The following is a 22,121-nucleotide window of genomic DNA, read 5'->3' on the forward strand; positions in this document are numbered from 1 at the left end:
AAATAAAAATAACCAAATAAAACAAGAATGTAAAAAAAGAAAAAAAAAGATAACGAGAACATAGAGAAAGAAAGAAATACTAACACTGAAGAGCCATTCAGTTAATTTTAAAGCTGTAAAAGCAAATAAAAATAAACAAAAGATCAGATACACAATCTCTACCCTGCCAACAAAGTATCTCCATTGTACATCAAGAAACTCCCATGCTTTCCCCGTTTTCTTTTTTGACACACTCACAGCTGCAACATAAAATAAATTACTTCCAGTAGTGGGGTCAAACAAATGTTTAAAGTAAGATGTTCTGAAAAAATCTGGATTCTTGGCATTAGACACATTTTTGGACGTGGTGTTAGTTTCTGACATGCTTTCTGCAGTATTTCACTACGGAGTGGTACTATACATGTTGTAATGTTCAAAAATAGATCTTGGAGAACATCCAAGTTTGTTATTAGTAAACCTTATTGCAGCTACAGTGGTTCTACTTAACACTCAGTTAAAAACATTTATCAGAACCATCTGTCCTAGCTACCACAATTATTTAAGATTATATAATTAACAAACATATAATAAATTATAATTCTGTGTAACTTTAAATGTTTACAGACCTAGACATGGTGCTCGTTGCTGCTCTAGATCAGCAACAGTCTGTGACAGTTTAGGGTGAAGTCAAAACAGAAGTGCTAAGTACTTTAAAAATACAAACCAAAACACAAAACCTACAATATTTCTGGACATATTTCTCAATGGAAAACAGAAACAAAGATTATGAAGCATTATTTTTGACACTCACCTTCAGCACACTTAAACCAATTTTCAAGTTCGAATATGAACAAAAATGAGAGCTTACCTTTTTGTTCTTAACTTCATTTAGGAAATTCTGGTTGGGGAATCTATTCACTATTATATTTCAGCAATATTTATCATTTAGCTAACATGACTGTTGGCCAACTTGTCCCAAAATTAAGTTATATAAAAATAAAACAACAGACAAATGAAAAGAGCTTCTAACAAATATTTCCCTACAATACTTGTAAGGTATTTTAGTATATAAGAAAATTAAGAAATTCAGTGGAAACCTGAGTATGAGTTCATAAGGAGTTAAGCAGTCTATCATTTCATAATTTTTACTTGATAAATAAAAAGCATAAATCATCAAAATAAGTTTTTAATCTAGCTTTCTCCTATTTTAGCCATAGAAATTATTACTTGAAACTCTATTCAAGAAAACTGTTATATATTACAGCAAATATGCTAGAATGTCAAACCTCTTTCAGATATATTTCATGCTCTCATTCACCATAAAATGCTCATCTGGGATAAAGAGCAAATGTTTATACAAAACAACTTCTGGTTATTTTTTTTTTTTTTACTCATTTCATTACTAGTACAGCAGATCATGCCCTCTAGTGGAAAGATAAAAAAGCCTTCTGCAAAAATAGTTTAACTGAATCTAACTCACATTTCCAACTTATCTTAAATTTGCGCTGTGCTTCTTGTGTCATGGGCTTAATAGTTTTCATAATCCAGAATGTTTTTACTGATCCCAACATTAAAAACAAACAAACAAAAAAAGCAGCATTCTTTTTTCTGGCAAAATGCTGGGCAAACAGCTTATTTCTCACACACTCTTTAGCTTTCTTACAAGGAGAAACCTGGAACCTCTTTATTCCTTAGTCTACATCTATTTTTTCTTAGTACTTTTCTTCCTACTTAACCACACATTTTATGATAACTATGATTTACTGTCCTACTGTATTTAAGTCAAAGGAATAACGTTGAGACTAGTTCAAAAGACATATGCTAGTAAATCTTACCATTTTTTTTCTTTTTAAAGGATTTGATACCCGCCATATGCAGTGCAAAATAGTTTAATATTCTTAAAATTACCTTAACAAAATCTCTATCCGTTTTCTCCTTCCATTCGTCTCCAAATACAGCAGAAAATGATCCTAAAGCTTTAATCATAAAAAGAAAATTCAGTAAAAAAAATCTTTTTGAACATTTTTGCTTGATTTTTTACTAATCCATAAATGAAATAAGGATTCAAAAACACTACAGACTATTCCAGTGTCTCCTTTTCCTTAAAAGAATCCTGTACTAAATTATATAAACACACTGAAATTTCTACAGTCATTTAATTAACTGTTACTGCAGTTTTACAGCTTAAAGAGAGGTATAAAGAATGGACTAGCTTGAGAACCCTCTAAAAAGCCATGGGAAATTTTTCTATCCTTCTTTTCGAGGAGTCAAGATGACTCGATCTCACATCAGCAACTATTTTCCATTTGCACAGGATAAGCTGTAAACACTATTTTAGTAATTAAGCAATCTAAGAAACTAATATTTTCTAAAAACCAGAAGAGTAGCAGCAAGATTTTGACATCACTCAATTGAAAGTGTCAATATATAACCAGGAAGCGTAATGGATGTTTTGGATGTTTGGTGGAGCCACTGCCACAGATATTCTAATCCATCACTCCTTGAAAGCAGCAAATACAAGATTCAATCAATCTAAAAATAAACTCTGTCCTGCAACGGTTCTATAATGAACTAATGGCACATAAAGTTACATTTAAACATTGTGGTTCATAGTATTTTATTGTTTTGAGCAAAATGCTACAAATTTCACTTAAAAGACTAAATCGGCTTTCAACTCAAGGCTTTTGTAGCATTGCATATTCAAGATGCTGTATATCCCACAAACCGCAGGGCTGTTCTGTCACATGCAATATAATTGTCATCTCAGATTTTAAAGAAAAAAAAGCTTAAGAAATAATAATTTTCTTGTTACCTAGAAACACTGCATTATAAATATGAACGATGATAAAACCTTAATTACAGATGAGCCAGATCTAAAACCCATATTAACTTCAAATAAAATTAACAAGCTATCATTTATTTACACCTGAAATTATCGTATCATCATGACAGTATTTTCATACTAACTTAAATTTGCTACTTACAGATTAATCACTAAATTAATCACACAACTTGACAGATTTATCGTTATTTACAATATAAAAGCACATAAGCATTAAAATTGAAGCTTCATGCTGTAAAAACATGTTACCCCCCCAAGATCCTTCCCCCCAATTTCTCAAGTAGTTTGAAAATCTGAAATAAAAATAAAAACCCACAGGCTTACCAAACTATAAGAAACACCAAAACACTCCACCTCTGCTCTAAGCAGAAACAGATTTCAGGAGGGAACAGAGAAGCACATCTTGTCTGAGTGATTAGTCGAGGAACTTGGAATGCGATCGATCTATCGGTGCCAAAATACAGCATCTCTTGGAACTAAACCTTCCACTACCACTGGCAAAAGCCAAGGGAACAAGGGGAAAATCCTAATGCTGATGGGATGTTCCCTAGGTTTATGCAAAGGATAAAGTCTCCAGGTATATCAGGTAAGAAAAAAATGAAGTTTTCCCCCTTGAAGAAAAGAGCAAGTCCATTACACGCTTGGCACTCCTCTTGGACTTTACCTCAAATATTTTTCAGTGTAAGAAACACTAACACAGGACAGCTACGGAACAACACGTCTGTGCTTGGAGTCCAAGGTTAGAACTCAAGAAAACACTGCCTACTTTTGCACCATCCAAGAAATCATGGAATAACAGCATAAAACCTGCTTCAATTCTACTTATGAAACCTTAAGTCCATAAAAGTTACAACAAAGAAACAGTGGAGAGATGACAAACTCAAAATACCAGAGAGCAAGCACCCTGGAATCACTAATAAGGTGGACTAAGTTGAACTTCAGTTTCCCTTCAAATATTTTCTTTGAAAGTTCTTGTGACTGGGCTAGCTGTACACTCTATCATATGATTGAGACCTAACCATATCTGAAGGCCTTGGGCACAAGTCAAAAACTTGAGGGACAAAAAAGCTGGAGAAGTCTAGTGCAACATTGTATAACTAAAAAAATAAAAAACAAAACCCCACCAAAACAAAAAAAAAAGCTACAAAGCATTAGGTAAAAATGCTAATGATATAAAAAAGTAGTATATAAAGATCTAACAGATTCTTCCCTGCAATTTAAAAACAGAATTTGACATACCATACTGTGCTTGTGCTTACACATGCAAAGCGGATTTATACTCAACAAACACAAATGATCATCTGTACTCTCAGGCTTAAATACTTTTTAGCTAAAAAAAATGCTTATTCCAGCAATTTCTTACAGCAATAGTTCAGTATCAAAGATCAGGACATAAAAACAGTAAATACTTCCTCCCAATGACTGTGAGATAGGACCCAGGCTTTTGTCATTTTAGTGTGGTTTAGCTTAACTTTTTTCATTCTCTCCTAGACAGAAATACAGACAAGGTATTATCAAGGAGCAACTTGGCATGGAGGTCACACTGAGTACTTCAGACAGAAGAATTTAATTCAACATACTGAAATATTTTTGTGGAATAGACTCTCTTCAAAAATGAAAGTGCTAATATATTAAGTATTTCTGAAACCCAGAGTAAGATAATTTTTATTCCATGAGTTTTGTTTTCTGAATTTCACCATAGTTGAAAGTGAAGTACCAGGATAAAAATCTTAGTAAGTCATTGTTTTTAGACTCCCCCTTTTTAAATTTTAATTTAATTATTTTTAATTTATTTTAAATTTATTTTTAATTTTAATATTTTAATTTAATATTTTAATTAATTATTTTAATTAATTATTTTAATTTTATTTTTAATAATGTGATTGCCACCAAAAGAGTACTAAAAAAAAACAAACGAGCAAACAAAATACGGCCCTATGAATTCAGAAGAAAACTCTAATATAACAGAAGCAGTGGAAATTCAATGTTGTGAATTTGAGCATCTTGCATAATTCAACTCTACCAATGAAAAATTAATTCTTACATTTCACTACACTACTACAAGATATTGTTTTAAATTACCTAACTTAAAAGGTATTTGTATTGTTCCAATTCAGATATAAACTATGACTGTGGAAGAGGTAAAAAGAAAAGCCAGATATTTAAGTACATTACAGTGCAACGAAATTATAAACATTTTGATTATCAAGGGTTGTGAAAGGCGTAAAAAGGTGCTATAAATAAGGTACGGACTCTTTCTGTTGCAAAAATGTTTGTTACATACTTACTGTCATCAAACACCCCAGCGTTAGCCAGCAGTAAAGTGATGATTTTAGGGTCCTTTTCAAGCTGCATGACATGCTTGCTTTCATTTGAAAGAAGAGTACATACATTAATTGCAAAGTCCACTTCATTTGGGAGTCCAGATAACAGTGAAAGCACCAATTTATTATAGTCATTTGGTGAGTTAAAGTCCATAGACAGCCCATAGCTTTGACGAAGGTAATCTAAATAGGAAAAAAATAAATTAAAACAATGTTTCCACACCTAAACTAAGAAATTAATATTCAGATGATACACTAGCAATATTATTATGAATGATAAATATTAAAAAATAGTTTATTAATAAGGTATTGTGGGTTTTAACAAGCTTTTACAGTATTTCTTTTTTTTTTCCATATGTCTTTGGCCAGAACGCTGAGTACATTCTATGTAGTTGTGTACCTTTCTAGTTAGATATTAATTCCTTCATCATCTTCCAACTGCAATACTGCAGTATGTTCTCCAAGAGAAAAGCTTTGAAAACACAAACTTTTAATTAAAGCAGAATTGAGTTGTAACATAATTTTGAGTTATTTTCTACACAACTAATTACAATTCCATTCCACAAAGTCCACTGGCTTCACATTTGTTTATTGGTTCTTTTCAAGATTCATACTTTCATTAGTAAATTACAATGGTGTTGATTCTGACTGCCTTACGCATGAGCTTGATTCCTCAGGTTTTAAATTTAATTAATCATTTCTCTGCAGAGCCAAATATATGAATTGAGTATCTGATTAATCTGACAGGAACAAAATTTGTGAATTTTCAGGATATGTTGTTTCAAGACAAGTAACTACTCAGCCCATTTAATCAGGGAGAGAAACTTTTGGAAAGAAGTGAAACAGCTGATGGATTTTTGTATTTATTTTATTTTGGTTCACAGTGGAAGGTTTTTGAGTGCATTAAATTAATAATCTGAGTGACCTATAGATTTGATAGTTTTAGTGATATTGTAAATTAATCTATATCTTACTGTACCCTGTTCCAATATAAGGAAAAAATAGCTTTTTTTCCCCCCCTCAAAAATTTACCTGACACACTGTGTTGCTGGTAGTTATAGGAAGTTGGAATTGCACCAATAGGAAGTTGTGGCTTTGGATTGCCTGGTTGTACCTCATCATCCTCCTCCCCAAAATGATGGACTTTCTCATACTTTTCTAGATAACTGGAATAAAGAAAGCAAAGATTTTGAATATATATAGTACAACTAAATCCTTCGTCCTCCAAGAGCTGAACTGCCAAACAAAACAAGCTGTACAAACATGGAGATTTACTAGAAGCAATAATCAAACTTATATAAAACAAAGACCATGAATCAGACTGACAACAGTTGATACAGAAAATGCAGATATGTGGAATTATGGATTTAGACATGAAATTTCTTTATATTTACGAACAATAATCCCTAGCTAAATTACAACCCATTGAGCCCTCTTGTGACTAAGCCTATTTTTTCCCAAATCAGATTTTTCTTTTGTTACCCAAGATAAATCTGCAGGTGGAAGCATCATAAAGAAGTATTCTGCATTGTTTACCAACAAACATATTGAGGTCAAGCCCAGGAAAACACTTGCTTCTTCTAGCCTGACCTAAAGAGAAACAATATACCAATCCAAGCTATTACACAAGAGTAAGAATTTAGATATACTGAAGGGAACAATTCAGGGTCAGGAGTTCTGCAACTAATGACTATTGGAAATCCCTTTGAATCTCGTAGAAAAAAAAATGCTGACTATACTGTATGCAGTGACAGGCTATCCTAGAACAGACTGCAAGAACAGAAGTTGTATATACCAAATATACATAGTTAATCAGCTTGGTAAATTAACCTTTATTAACTTTGTTAATTTAGCATTAAAAAGTATCACTTTCAGAACTTACTATACTCCAACTTATGAAATAAACCTAAAAGGCCCACCATAGCCTTAACTTTACACTGATATATAATTTCAATATTCTTCATTCAAAAATCATAAAGCTGCCTACATTTACAAACATTCACGGTATTGAAGACTGACAATATCAAGGCAATTAAATCATACTTAAAATATTACATAATCAGGAAATAAGGAAATCATTTAGAAGGTTTTTCTTCCTACTCGTATATTCTAAAACTATTTACTATCTTAAGAAAAAGAACAAATTTCTGGCATAATTTTTGTCAACAGGCACTGAAGCTATTAACTCTTGATGAATCAGACAGATTTTAAGCATTTACTTAACTGTAAGAAAACAGTATTCAGTTACTTTTGAGAAAAATTTCACATGCATTAAATGATTAATTACTTCATGAAGTGACACCTCAGTGACATAATCGCACTCTTAAAATATTAGAAAATACATTCTCTGGTAAGAAAAAGGTACATTACAGAATTTAATTAGCCTAAAGGAAGAATAATTTTGAAGGGTCAGTAGGGTATATGATGATGCACTGTATCATTTGCACCTATGATCTGCATCTGATTGGCACTTAGGATATTCAAAGTAACATCAAAATTGTACGTATTATTGTTATGTGATCAACTGCTATAGCATCCTCTTTATTACCTAGACTTTTTGAGTGAACGAAGGAGTCAGCAGAAATCCTCACTGCAATATCATTTTGGTTTTAGAGATTCAAACTGATTAAAAACTGTATTTAAATACTGTTCCTTTTTACTTCAGACTAAAAATCCTCATTTATAATATTGAGATCCCAATTTAAAATCTGTAAAAAACCAAAATTGTAGAAAATTAAGTTGTTCAAAACTTTTTTAAACTTACAACTCAACACTTCCCTACCCAGTTTTCTAAAACTCAATGCTAACTTTTTCTCTACATTCTCCTTCCCCTCTAATCCCCATTCTTTCCCTTCCCTTGAATTTTAAATCCAAAGTTTAAAGCCAAATACAATTTATAGCTTATATATGACAAATGGTAACTCTTAGCATATGAGTATCAATGATACTACTCTAAGTAAACTGAAAAAAAAATTAGTGCAGATCCCTAACAAATCATTTGACTCTTTGTTGCATTAACATGATTATTTAGAGAGCATAAGACCTAAGTACTTACATAACAGTTTTATTACTTCCTTGTTATATTTTACCAGAAAAACAATACCATAGCTTTATACCACTTTATTATCTGCTACTATTCAAGGCTTACTACAAAAAAACAAAACAAAAACAATCCCCTCACACTTCCTTCTCATAGCACTGAATTAAGCATCTTATAAATGGATGTTGTAACACTGAGCGTGACAATCACAAAACCCAGAATGATTAAATGTGAGTTTCCATTTTCCGTAGTATCATTTACTTAAGAACTTCTTAAAAGTTTTATAATAACTTTAAAAAAAAGTTAATACAACTAGTGTGTGTGTGTATATATATATATGTATATATGCGCGCGCACTGGAGAGTGTGCACAGCTGAATTCAGAACTATGCTTAAGTTCTGCATGCAAGATTAATATTAAAAATAGTATGGGATTAAACAGTTTAAAAGTAGTGGAGAGATGCAGTACACACACTGTGGAATGCATGTGATAAAATGATTTAAGAAAAGAGCACAAAGCTGTAGTAGCACAGCCAAACATTCAAGTGAACAGTCAGAAACGGAAAGGCTGGTGCATAATGCAATAGGCCATCTTGTTTCTCCCATGACTCCATGCATTCCACAGCACATCTGTATTGGTTTCTCAGAATAACTGTGTAGATACCCTAATGCAGCTACAAAACAAGGTTTGCTGGAATAAAACATTCATCTCTGTTTCTGAAAGCTAGGAATCCATGCTTTTAAATCACCTGAAGAGTATCTTATTCTTCCTGTGACAGATGCACTCATTCTTGGCTCTCTCTCTTGCTTTTGACTGTGTACATCTACATTCTGACCATCATCTCTTCCCTATTCTGACCATTCTGAACCCAGAAAATATTTTAGTGACTGCCAGCTGAGAAACTACCCATGGCTTACATATTCTGAAAGGCTGAATTCCCAGTTAGCGATTGGTAATTTTAAGATAAACTTACTAGTGGCTTCTGAACTCGTGAGACAGAACATAGCTGTGCAGGATCCTGAACTATGTGCAAATCCAACAGCTATTAGGACCACAGTATTTCCAGTTTTCCCTGGTCCATATAAACTTGGGAATAATTCCAATACTTTTCAATTAAAACACTGGTCACTCACAAGACAGTAAAGAAAATACAACTCCCTGGAAAATACCATCACTACCTTAGCGCTGCAGAACTCTACTCATCTATCTGTTACCAGCATTTGTTTGTTTGCTTTTTAAACTGTTCAGGAAATCACTGAGTCTATGGTCATCACTGTCATCAGGGTTTGGCTAAATGAGTTTGTATTGCAACTGAGGTGATTAATGTTGAAAAGATGACTTCACAAAACTAGTCTGACTTCTGATATTAAGTCAAAAGAAAATCTAAAGATCTAAAACTGATTTCTCTAACACATATACAAATATATGCTTTGATTTATACTCTTACGAGATCACCAAAAGCCACTAAAATCAAGGAAAAGATACTCCGACGAAAAGATACTGACTTCACCGAGTCCTGAATCAGATTAATCAAATCTATGAAGAAGTCCCATCAATTTAAACAGTGTCCACATAAATGTGTTTTCACGATCAAGACCTAAAGGAGTAGTTCAATGACCAGCCAAGGCAATCTGATAGCTTGACCTTCCCTCCCCTTCTGACCATCCAGTCTCTCACACTAGTTCTTGCATGTTGGACTCGCTAGTGAGCTCATTTAGCAAATAAGGAGGATTCTGGGTTTGTTTGCTGCTGCTTTATCAAACTGAAGAGGCATCCGATGAATACTAGAGCTGGTGCAGGGAAGCAGGAGGTGTATATAGCTAAGGATGGTAAGAAGGAGATACGCATGTGCCATTCCAGTAACAGTGTAAGCTAGACTGGCCTAGCCTGTCTAATATAACTGCATCAGCAGTGCTGAGGCTAGACTTAATTTCCTCATATTTGTTGGTTTGAGTCAAAGCTTAAGCTTAGCATAAGATACTCTCATCACTGAATATAACATTTTGTAAAAATATTAAATAAGAGGACATAAAAATCCCTTTACAGAAACACATATGGTACTCAAAGACAGTTTAAGTCTACTCCCATCTTTTTCTGGACTTGTCCATTCTACCAAGAAAGAATAGCTATTTAAGCATTTTTTTAAAAATATGCCTTATATATTCTAAAATAAACCACTTCATTCTGTACTTTAAAATACATTTTTAAATACTGAATTTTTATTAAACCCATGTCCCAGAAGAGCTGAATAATATGAATATCCTAGGCATTCTCCTCTGTTAATACCTGCTTTATTAAAATGTGTTCAAACAGTTCTGTCAAACACAGGCACCCTGAAATCTAAAAAAATATATTCCCCTCCTTCCCTCTCTAAAAGCAAACAATTACATTGTTTCCTACTCTGACTAAGCAGTTCCGGGGGTTAAGAAGAAAATTTTCAAGTATGTGTATAAAAATAAAAGACCTTTGCAAACTAAAGTGATCTTAATTTTTTTCAATATTGACAACTCTCACAAAGTTATCATAAATGTCATATTTAATATTTCATAGAAAAAACAGGACTAGAATCAACAATCAGCTCACGTGATTATCTAATTTTTCCATATGGCAAAGCAAGTATCAACTACACCCTCTTAAGTTCTCAGCTCCTCTAGCTGTCATTCGGTTGTGACAAAGCTCCACCTTTTCAAAGAACACTCCCTCTCTTTCCTCTGTTTCCATCTTGCTTCAAACTAATCTTAAAGTTTGCTGAGAATAAAAATAAATAAATAAATAAAAGTAAAACAAACCAAAGAACTTGAAAGCATCTTTCATACAGACAAAAAGCCCACATGACAAACAGAAAGACCTTCCCTGCCTCTAGTACATACACTTACTCCTTTTAAAGCTACTGCAAACTGCTAGTTTGGAGGGAAGATGTTTCCTTATTTCCGAATCCATGGAATCTAACAATACTCTATTGCTGAATTTCAACTGTAATAACCAAACTGTAATAGACTGATTTAAAATGATTCCTTAAGCTGCATCATTATTGACTGCTTACAGACAACTGCACAGACCTCAATCCTCCACACTCTCTTTTTGTTTACTGTAGAGACAGAATGAATCACCTGGAATTTTAGTATAGAGAGGGAGCTCAGTAAATTAGCTTGTAAATGAATTTTATTAGTCTTAAATTCTAATCTTGCAAGTCTGGCATACAGCTACTGCTACAAACAGCAGAATAATTTAAATATAATTAATGGAGCTTTTCTATTACTGAGAAACAGTTGTGCAAAAGCTCCTAAATTATGATCAGATACAAAAGAGTAACCTCATGTATGCAAGCTTCAAAGCAACTTAGACATGTAGCTATAGACTAGAAATGCATACTTTGACCATAGGAAGTGATTTCAGAAATCTAGAATGCTTCTGTAATTCCGCATAGTCATGGACTGTTTATAGATAACAGCAGAGGTCTCAATCTGCCAATCTTTTACTTTTTCAACTTCAGTGCCAACTGAATGACTAGGCCCTGAAAGAACGATGCAGCTGGTATGTTTGAGAAAGAACTAATACAATTAATTTAATGAGGGACCAGAATTAAACTATGAAACAAGCAACGTATATGGTGTATGAAAGTTTCAGTGGCTTCTGAGAAAAAAAATTACGTACTATATTGAAGCCTTGATGAGGATGGAATAGTGAGGAAAACTATTTCCTACACATACACTGGAAGGAACTGTGCCCGATACTATTAGCATGGCATCTTAAACCAATGTTAGCTCAGTGCTCACATGATCCAGGATATTCAAGAAACTGAAGGGTGCACTGACAATTTACAGCCACTCCCTCCTTTCAGTTTGGATCACACCTCTATTCTGAGAGGCTTAACATTTTTTAACATCTTGCGAACAGCTAGATCTACTAGGCAAGCAAAAAACCTAAAATATAAGAGAATAACAATGACAACCAGAGACATGTGAAGGCTAGCCAATTTTTGAAGGGAAAGTATTTTTTGTGCTTTCTGAAGACTTGGTTCCTTTAAGGATCTTTTGAATTGGAAATTAAATTTGAATTTCAAAAAGAGTTCTTTATTTGTATTTATTTTTTATACATTACACATTTTGTTCCTGTGATAGAACTTCACTATGTTCTTTTGTTTCATTCAGGCCCATAAGAAAAGTAAGTTTTATGAAGATGGTGAATACTTTTGTCCACTAAAAATATTTATTTCAGTAACATCATATCTTTTTATTCAGTCAAAGTTTCAGGCTTGTTTTCAGACATTTGGAAAAAGTACTAATAAAAGGAAGCCTAGACTATACAAAGCTTAATGGCATGTAGAATTAACTACTGAATTATTCAGGACTATGAATTCAGGACTACTGTGCTGAATGGGCTTATAGTATACAATGAACTCTCAAGCCATGGTTTGTGGAACACTTATGGTGCTTTTTGAATCTTCTCTCAAAAATAGAGAATTTGTATCAAAAAGGATTTAGACTTCTAGATCACTATGAGTAAGAATTTGGAGTCTGCTACTGTACATACTTTCTATTTACTTACTCACTTACTACTTGTCAACCTCGTTTATAGACCATTGCTAAGCATCTGGCTTATTCAAATATTTTGGCTCACTACATCAGGACATGGTAAATTTGCCAGACCCTTTTAGTAAGCCAGTGCCTGACAGAGCAGAGAAGACAGCATCACCCATTACAGTCCGACATTCTCATTCTCCTTACCTTGGCATTCGGCTAAAGGAAAAGCTGCTGCCATTCCCATCATAGATCTCCAGCTGATCCTTCCTGAATCTTTTCAGCAGCATTATTAACGGGGGACTAACAACATTAACTTACACCAATTCTCTTTGCTTGAACGCTTCCCGCTATTAAGGAAAACAGACATACTCTTCCTGCTCATTCTCTCATCCCCTCTCCCTATTTGCTATCCTATCAGCAGTAACATCCTTCCAGATAATCATGAGACAAAGTCCTTAATGTAATAAGGATTTCACACTACTCTATCTTCTGGTTTCTGCCACTCTAAGTCAGAATCGCTGCATACTGTCTCCCTCTGCCCCTGCTTGGTATTAATCTTGCCTTGAAGAGCCTCAGTAACTTCATGGTGGGCTACACTAGCTAGAAAATTTTCAGAGCAGGGGTCCATACTTGAGTAAAACAAAAACAGTAACAAAAATATTGCAGACAAAAGAAAAAAAAATAAAGCTGTTAATGAAGATTCAAATAATGGCATACTATTGTAAGATTTGGAACTTAAAAAACAAATACTGCCCAAGTTTCCAATTTCCTCCCTGATATATGTAGAACATTGGTTCTTGCACTCACAGGTGGTTTGCCCAGTTCCACATGTGAATTCTTCACAAGGAAGAACTCATTAACTTGTGGTGCCAATAAAAGGCCAAAGTCTTCTTAAAAAGTAATATCTTTACCAGACATTAAATAATTGCTCTATATCACGAATCATGCTTCCTACAGTTATTTGAACATCCGATACATTTCTAAATTTTGATAATAGCAGACAGTATTTTAATCATAGAGATGGCTGCCTCTCAGCAGGGCCAAAGCGCTTAATGTTCAATTCCCCTGCTGCCAGTACAGGCAGAGCGGCCTGGTGCCATGCTCTGGAACACGCTTGCTCACCACACGGCAGAACTCAAGCAGCCTGCTGCTACCTCAAGTAACGCCCAGCCAGTTTACTCACCTCGTGGAAGCAGCTTTATGAAACCCCTCTCTCAGAGGGGTTTCATAGCCCCTTAGCATAACTAGTTCCTGGAAATGCCTAACTCAGCAGCCCACTTCGAGCTTCTGCTCACACTTTTAATGTACATGGACCAACTGCCTGAAACTTGATCCCAGGAGTGTTTCACCAGTGTCATCAGCAGTCTTTTCAGGGCGTTCTTCCTTGACCCCAAGGATACTATGAATTTGATTGAGCAGTTACATCCAACTATTGTAATAATGGGTGCTTGCACCTGAATGCTTCAAAATAATATTCGTGTGGTTCCCACCTTCATGTTGTTTCCCTGTCTCAGAAACCAAACACCTTGCAGGTAAAGCACCCAGGGGAAGCACTCCACATGTGCTTCTATCTCACGAGCACTCTGATTTCTGGCTTACTGTGACCAACTAGAAAGACTGGCTGACAAATCAAATGCCCTAACACTGTACTTGGCCAGCTTGCCAGATCAACAGGAAAGTGCAGCAGTTGTGCTTTTCAAACATCCGGCCCTGGGCTCTCTGCAACTCGGCAGCAGAATACCGTCCTCCAGCCTGAGCAGGCCGGCTCACAGCTCAGTTCACATGCAGCCCCGTTTAACCACGCGTGTCATACCAGGGACTCTGACTCTAGCCTCCACGCTGACTGCTGACACATAACTCCTTCACATATTAGGCAAATTGTGAGCAAACTCAGAAGGCCCTGTCCAGATTAAACTTAGTTTAATAAACTTTCTGATAGATTCACATATAAACAAAGATTACATACATTGGAATTTAAATTTAAATGTATTAACAACGTTTTGTAACACAGACTACATAAGATTACATGACAGATAACCCAATTTATGTTTTACTCATAATTTGCCTAAAACTCTTTATCTAGCCAAAAGCCTTTGCAAGAAGAAAACCAAATACATTCCTTAATGAACTTCTGAATTCCTGTTACGGCAAAATGTTTTCTACATTGTTAGTAAAAGAGGGGTAAAGCTTATGAGCACCAGCAATCTCAGAAGTTTCACTTTGTTAGACATTACAATGACAAAAAAGAGAGAAGAGTCAATGCCCTTTAAGTTAAAAAAAAAAAACACATACTAAAGTCACTGAAAATAGATTCTACACCATGAGCAAAGAAATTAAAATGTTATTATTTTATGCTTTAATTCTAATAACGTTCTAATGGAGAAGAAGAAAAAAACACATGTGCCAGCCAACTAAAGCGTATGCTGGAGTGCAACTTCAGGAGACTGGGACAGCAGGGGGAAAAAAATCCAGATCTCTTAAGAAATTGCACAATTGAGAACTCCAGCAGATTCTGGATAATTCACTGTGTCACTGTGAACAGAACAGCAAGATATATTTTGACTGCCTCTAAGTTAAGAAGAACCCTTTGCGTTTTTGTGGGGGAGAGGAGGAGGAGTCCTAATATAAAAGGGAAAAGCTTCATTCACCCTGACAATTTGTTAGTCAAAATAGTAGCTAAAGTCAAAATCAGACCTCCTGCTACTTCTACATTTCTTTAACTTTCTTCCAAAACATCTTAAATCCTGACATCCCTGTGGTCATATTTGACAGAAAGATGTCATGGGGAAGTCTCCATATGGCAAAATAAGTGGGCCCAGTTGACAGTCTTGACAGTTAAGCAACCCAGTTCTGGTCTACTATACTGTAAATAACACCAAAAATATATTAATGCCTGCTCTTTCAAAATCAAGATCTTTCATTTTCAGGCTTATTTTTATTTATTTTAATTTAATTTAAACTGAATCCACTTGTGATACATGGCTGTGGTCCACAGTCACTTTCCCTAACTCTTCTACTGCATTCTCACTGTTTGCCAAAAACAGTTCTAAAACAGCATCACCTCTTACCGCTTCAGCAGCTGTTTCATTAAATCTGATAGGCTTCACATCCAGGAATAACTGAGCTGTACCATTATTAATAGAGTTTGTTCTCCAATCTATATCGGAGAAATTAACATTTCCACAAAGACAATTCCCAGAAGTATTCATCTTACTAATATTATGCTCATTCTGTTGCCACTGAGGATGATGGCTCATCAACCCTGGAAGTATCACAATAGTCTGGATTTAGTTCTTCAAACAAGGCATCAGAATCCCCTAGATTTTTTGCTATCTGCATAACATGCTTGCAAATTCTAGCCACCCCCAAAAGTTACTCTATTTTGAAAAGTAACCTATAGTACCACCTGGATTTCCCCCCAGTGCCTGAATACAATAATATCTGCACAGCGAAGATGCACTAATATAAATGGTAACATGTGTTAGGAATCACTGTATGCAAGCGCAGGAAATTTTAGCTAAGAGAAGTGCAACTAGTCCAAAGCAAGTCACAATAATGTAATGTCACCCACACCAGTCATCTAGTTTCAGGCAACCACTGACTGGCAGTTGCACGCAGCACTGCCTATAATCCTGAATGCCACTGTATTATGAAAGTTAACAACAGTTTTCAATATTCCTGAATCCAGCGCAAAGCTGGTAGCAATACAGTGAATGTCTCTACACTATAACATGTATTGTGATACAATAATAATAAAACATTCAACTAAATGCAGTTTGCTATATAGCCTTAGTTACACACAGCATGGCTTGTAATACAGAAGCTGCATGGAATTTAAAAACCTGTGTTCAGTGAATAATATTTAGGTTACTAAGTCCAGCGTCAAATTCTAAAATTAAAATTGCCTACATACATTCATTCTTTCACAACCATATCCTAGGAGGTGGTGGTGTTTTGATTACAACAGAAATATTTACCTATTAAACTAGTCTATTTTTAAGAATATTCTTTAGAAAAATCTTTGTATAAATATATGCATAAAATAATACACATTATTTATTTATTTTTAAATCAGAACACAAATGATCATTCCTACAGTGCAATAACTTTCAGCACGTTTTAAAGCTGGGGATTTATTTCCATTAAAACTGTGACTTGTATTTTCCCAAATACAAATCATCTGAAAGAAACTGGTCATTTTAATATTAAAGCTAAAAATCAAATACATATTTTGACTCACTCACAAGATTAAAAATAAGCAGAAGTACACTAAATACGTTAAGCGTTTTGACCACCTCCGATGTGACAACCCAGTGTTCCAGAAGTATTTCTACAGAGAAGCAACTATGTCCATAAAGACGTTTCAATGCAAAACCATGTTTACGGGTTTAATGCAAGTACAAATCTGTGTAACTTTCAAAACTGATAACCCAAATAGTTGCAAAATTGACTGGAAAACCTACTGTCTGTGTAAAGTTATATAATCAACAAATAAATATTAAAATAACTATACAAAGAAAATTATATGCATTATAAACAGGTATCTGTCCATTTGTCAAGTACTTCTCATGTTTATTATTTAAATATTGTGAAATTCAAAGTAGAAGAAAAGATTTTTGCTTTTGTTTTTTTTTCAGTTAATCTACAAGAAGGATAAAGAAAAGAGAATGCACATTACAGCAATACAGCTTTTCTCCTGTCATTGACCTGATTGAAGAATTGTTCTCACTAAAGAGAACATTTCCACAGCAATTCAGTCTTATATTTTTCCCCAAATTCAGAATGTAAACTGGCCTTGGTAGTACACACAATTAGGGAGGTGATTCCCTGTTGTCTTTAGTTCATAACTTCATTAACTAATATGTAAACAGAGAAGGATAGTATTTGCACAACAAAAATAAGAAACCCTTCCCTTCTGCACTTTCAAAGTAGTATGTTGTTAAGTGTTAAAAAAAAAAAAAAATCCAATTCTAGTTTTCCTTATGTTAGATGTTAATTCTTCAGGTTTTTTGCCTGCTAGCCATTACACAAGTTATTTACACAGCAGCAATGCCCTGAAAAGAATTTCTCCTACCAACTATTTCCAGTTCTTTGAGTTTCTATCAAACAATAGTAAATAGCACAAATATCTACAATACTGCAGAAGGTGACTTATTGTTCTGTCCAGAATAAATTTCTCTTATAAAGGCCCTATCTAGCAAAATTTTGCTAGATAACAAAATATGTGAATATTTTCACTGAAGTCACATACTTACAATTACATACTTACTCAAAACAGCAAACTAATTGCTAAAAAAATTGCTAAACTGCAATCTGCCTCATCTGCAAAGCCTTATTACTTCCTTCCTTTCAGCTACAAATACTTATCTTACATATGTTTCTAAAACTTAGGAAAATTACACTTTTCAGACTGCAGTGAAAAGACAAACAGAAAAATACTCTCATGACTTAAAGCACTAAAAAAAAAAAAAAAAATCCTATAATTCCTCATATTTGCATATTTCATGTCAATAAATGTTGCTTATGCAACAGTCACTCTTAATGCAAAATACACAGGCAGTTTTTAACATGAGGCTTCAAAGTCCAGATTCTACATGGCCAGATGAGTATCTTCATTAGTGGAAATGGGTCAGACTCTTCTTTTTTTCCTCTTTTCTCTCCTGTCTGTTAATCTACACTCTGCTACTTTGACAAGAAGGGCGGATAGGGTTCCCATAAGAAGACTGGTAAGGGAAAAAGGGAACTATTCTAGAGAACAGTAATTGTAGATTTGAATCTCCTCATAAAAACAGCAGCCTAGAAATAATTTTTCTAGATTCCTGGCAATTGTTCCAGCCACCAGAGTAAACACTTCTGCAATACTTGTTCCAACCCTGTTCAGCACAGTTACTAAATAAAAGCATATGAGGAAGAAAAAAAAAAAATAGAATTGATTTCTAATGCTTGTAGGCTATTTCTTAAATTTACTGAATCTAAAAGTCTATATTAAATACATTGCTACATCATGTTTTCACCTCACAGAACTATCTGTAATTTCATTGTTAGATTCGGCACAGACTCAGCAATTGTAACAGTTGTGCTTCTCCGCCTTCATCTTATGAATCGGTCTTTTCCTGCAATTAAAATATATTTACAATTTCTCTGCTAATCTGCATTGCACCCTTTGACCACATAATCAAAGTAAATGTGCTAGTTTACATGTCCCTATGTACGTGGTAAATCAAACAAAAATATGAAAATAAATTAATTCTCGAACACTTTACCAGATGGATCAAAAAATCATCAAAAAAGTGAGAACAGAAACAAATATCTGATTAAGAAGATCCTGCCGGGATTCTGCACAATAGGAACAAAAATTCTTGAAGTTCTACAGGGAAAGGAAAAAGCTGCTGTGGGCCAGACTCCTTTTGTTACCTCGGGATCTCACCAGACGCTAGCTTGTAAGAAGAAATGCAATCAACTTAAAAATAGCTGTATGTTTTAAACATACACATGCTCAGACAGAAACTAAAATAATTAATGACTAATTCTACAACTTTCAATCAAGAAGTAACATTACGTTGTTCAGGGCTTGTGAAGGATTCCAATGCATTCTGAGAATATAGCTAAGTACAAATGTAGAGATGATGATAAAAGAGGTAACGCATCAATTTAGCTGTCTAAAGATGTAAAGGCTACTTATGTAAACTAGCAAAACAAACAGTGCTGTGAACATTCCCATGCATGGAAACGAACTGCCTGTGTGTTATTCACTTGTTAGAATGGAGCCTGGAACAATTTCATTCAGTCCAGGCCACCTAGCAGTCTCTCAACCAATTTGTAGGCACGGTTCAGGAGCTACCCTTGGTCAGGGAACATGCCCAATAGTAAATGGGGCTATAGCCACCCACCCTGTTTGGGGGCTAATATTATGGATATGAGCTATTTTGTGTCAATTAGCCTCAGGCACACTTAATTTACTAATATAGATACATCCAGAGAAATGCTACACAGATAGTCTCTGACTTAACACAGATTTTGATACAGAATGAGGAAAGCTGACAGATATGAAGTGCTGCTCCTTAGTAGAAGATTTTAAAATTACCAATGACATAATAATCATGAAAATTTTAAAAGCATTTTTGCTTTGGCTTGTATAACTATAATGCAAAGACATTAGAACATATACAAAGATAAAACAGAAAGAACAAAAGGGCATGGGGAATACAGATAAAGCCCAAAGATCAGATTTCCTGTTGAGAAGTATCCATCTTGGGTATTAAAGATAATCACTGCAAATTACTTTAAAGGGAGAAGGAGGAGAAAACTTTGAATATTTAAAAAAATAAATAAACATACTTTTGTCTAACAAATTGTTAAATGAGAATTGCTACTGGTAAAAATACTTGAACTGTAAGCTTATTTAAAAACTGAATAGACAGATACTAAGAGGATGTTGAGTACACTGGAAGAGGAATTGTGTTCTTTTACAGGAAGGCTAAAAAACAGAAAATAATATTCATGCGTTAAGTAACAGAAATGGCTTGAAGGCTACTGAGTCCCTACTGGTGGTCTGGGGAGATAAAATCTGATCCTTCGTTGTGGATTGACCAGACTTTTCAAATCCTGGGTAAGCCCAGTAGAGCTTATTGTACTGCAAATATTTTGAATAGAAATAATTTGTGGGAAGAGAAGTGTTCTACAATTAATATGTGCCTTTTTAAGAGGCAGAGAGTAAGTACTTAGATACTGAGATTGAAAATGGAAGTTCATTATACAAAGCAACAAATTCACATTATTACATATGTTTCAAGCATAAAGTAAGAAAGTACTCCTTTTTGCAGTCAATAATCCAAATGTTATCCTTTTTTCCCTAAAGCCTTTTTTCTAGGCAGTACGTAAATTATGAACATCACTAAATGCTACATATACTCTAAAAACAAAATCAAGAAAATTTTGTGTATGCACTTAGGGCATTGGACTGGTGGAGACAGCAGATCACTTTCAAGGATAAAGTCATTCAAGAAAGTATTTTATTTCAGTATGTTTTAACAAGTTTTTGAAAAATCCTCTCTTTCAGGACAGCATACAATAAATGTATAGAATTTATACTTTTCATTTAATGACAGCAGGCTTAAGTTACTAGGGGATTTTTTTCCCCCCAACCTTTTTCTACTAGGGCCACCTGTAATAAAAATTTTAAATTTAATTTAGAATGCTTTTTTCCATGGCTAAGAAAGTAACAATGAAGATTAAATCCTGCCATTCTGCTCAGCACTGCTCTTATCTCAGTCACAATGGTATACAGTCAAGGGCACTGCACGTCAAGAAAAGTGTGGACAAAACGGAGAAAGAGTCAGAGTAAGGCTGCACAAATTATCTGAGGTCTATAAAACTGGAGCACAGGAGGAAGGACTGAAAGAACCTAAACTGTTCAGACCAGAAGGAAGACGGAGCTGGGCCATGATAGCGTACAGGGACAGGAGAAAAAAAAGATATATATGGTCTTCAAGACGGTAAATTTTTATTGCAGCAGGAAACGGACCAATCCATTTTCTTTGTCCACAGTAACAGTAAATGACAAACTGAAGCAGGGGAGGGGAAGGAACAGGGACAGGGACCCATAACTTAGACATTAGGAAAAAACACTGAAACAGATTTCCAGGGAAGACCTGAGATCTCCAGCATTCAACGTCCTTCAGACAAATATTGAAGTAAGAGGGAGCTGTGTGGGCTAGGTGACCTCTTGAGACCCTTCCAACTTATACTTTGCTAAGTTACAGAAAAATATTACCCATTGAAGTTATCTTTGAAAGAACAGCATACTTCCATTTGTGTCTTCTGTTGCATATTGAAATACTTCAGGAGGATTTTTCTAAAAAAAAAAAAAACTTCAGAAAAATAAAATGATGAGTAGCAACTATACCTGCATGCGCACCTATACACAGAGACACATGGCAGATTCTCTTTTATTCTCACAAAGAGGACTTGAAAAAGAAAAATATCAGCTCCTCCTCTGCCACAACTCATTTGAAATATACTGAAACTGTAGTCCTTTCCTCTCTTGATGCAAAAATCCAATCAGTATTGAAAAAAACAGCAACATTCAGATGGCTTGTCCCTACTTCCTCATCAGCATACATTGCTACTTTTCTTACAAAGACAATGCCATGAATGATAAGATGAAAATATCTAAAAGATAATACCCACCTTGCTGAAACTGAAGCAAAGACTGAGGGCATGATGGTAAGTAGAGGGAAGCATAAGAAATAGCTATGTCTTTACTTAGTTATATACGCAGAATTGGACCATGCACTGTGCAGCTTAGGAACACTCTTGCTTTACTGATGATACTAACCTCACATTCAGCACTATCTGAGAACAATACTGTGTATCATCTCTAATTAGCAAGGAATGTCTCTGTATCGTTCCAG

General features: G+C 34.6%; 1 protein-coding gene across 2 annotated transcripts in view; it reads right to left on the reverse strand.

The window, feature by feature from the left end:
- ARID2 (AT-rich interaction domain 2) overlaps window positions 1-22,121 on the reverse strand; it is a 110,266-nt gene that overhangs the window by 41,425 nt on the left and 46,720 nt on the right. For both annotated transcript variants that reach the window (XM_013947708.2, XM_067314388.1), the window contains 3 exons: window positions 6,178-6,311; window positions 5,110-5,328; window positions 1,888-1,955 (listed from right to left, as the gene is read on the reverse strand). In XM_013947708.2, the coding sequence (XP_013803162.1) occupies window positions 1,888-1,955; window positions 5,110-5,328; window positions 6,178-6,311 (421 nt within the window). The remainder of the gene's footprint in view (window positions 1-1,887; window positions 1,956-5,109; window positions 5,329-6,177; window positions 6,312-22,121) is intronic.

Source organism: Apteryx mantelli, chromosome 1 (assembly GCF_036417845.1).
Source record: "Apteryx mantelli isolate bAptMan1 chromosome 1, bAptMan1.hap1, whole genome shotgun sequence".
NCBI classification, from domain to species: domain Eukaryota; kingdom Metazoa; phylum Chordata; class Aves; order Apterygiformes; family Apterygidae; genus Apteryx; species Apteryx mantelli.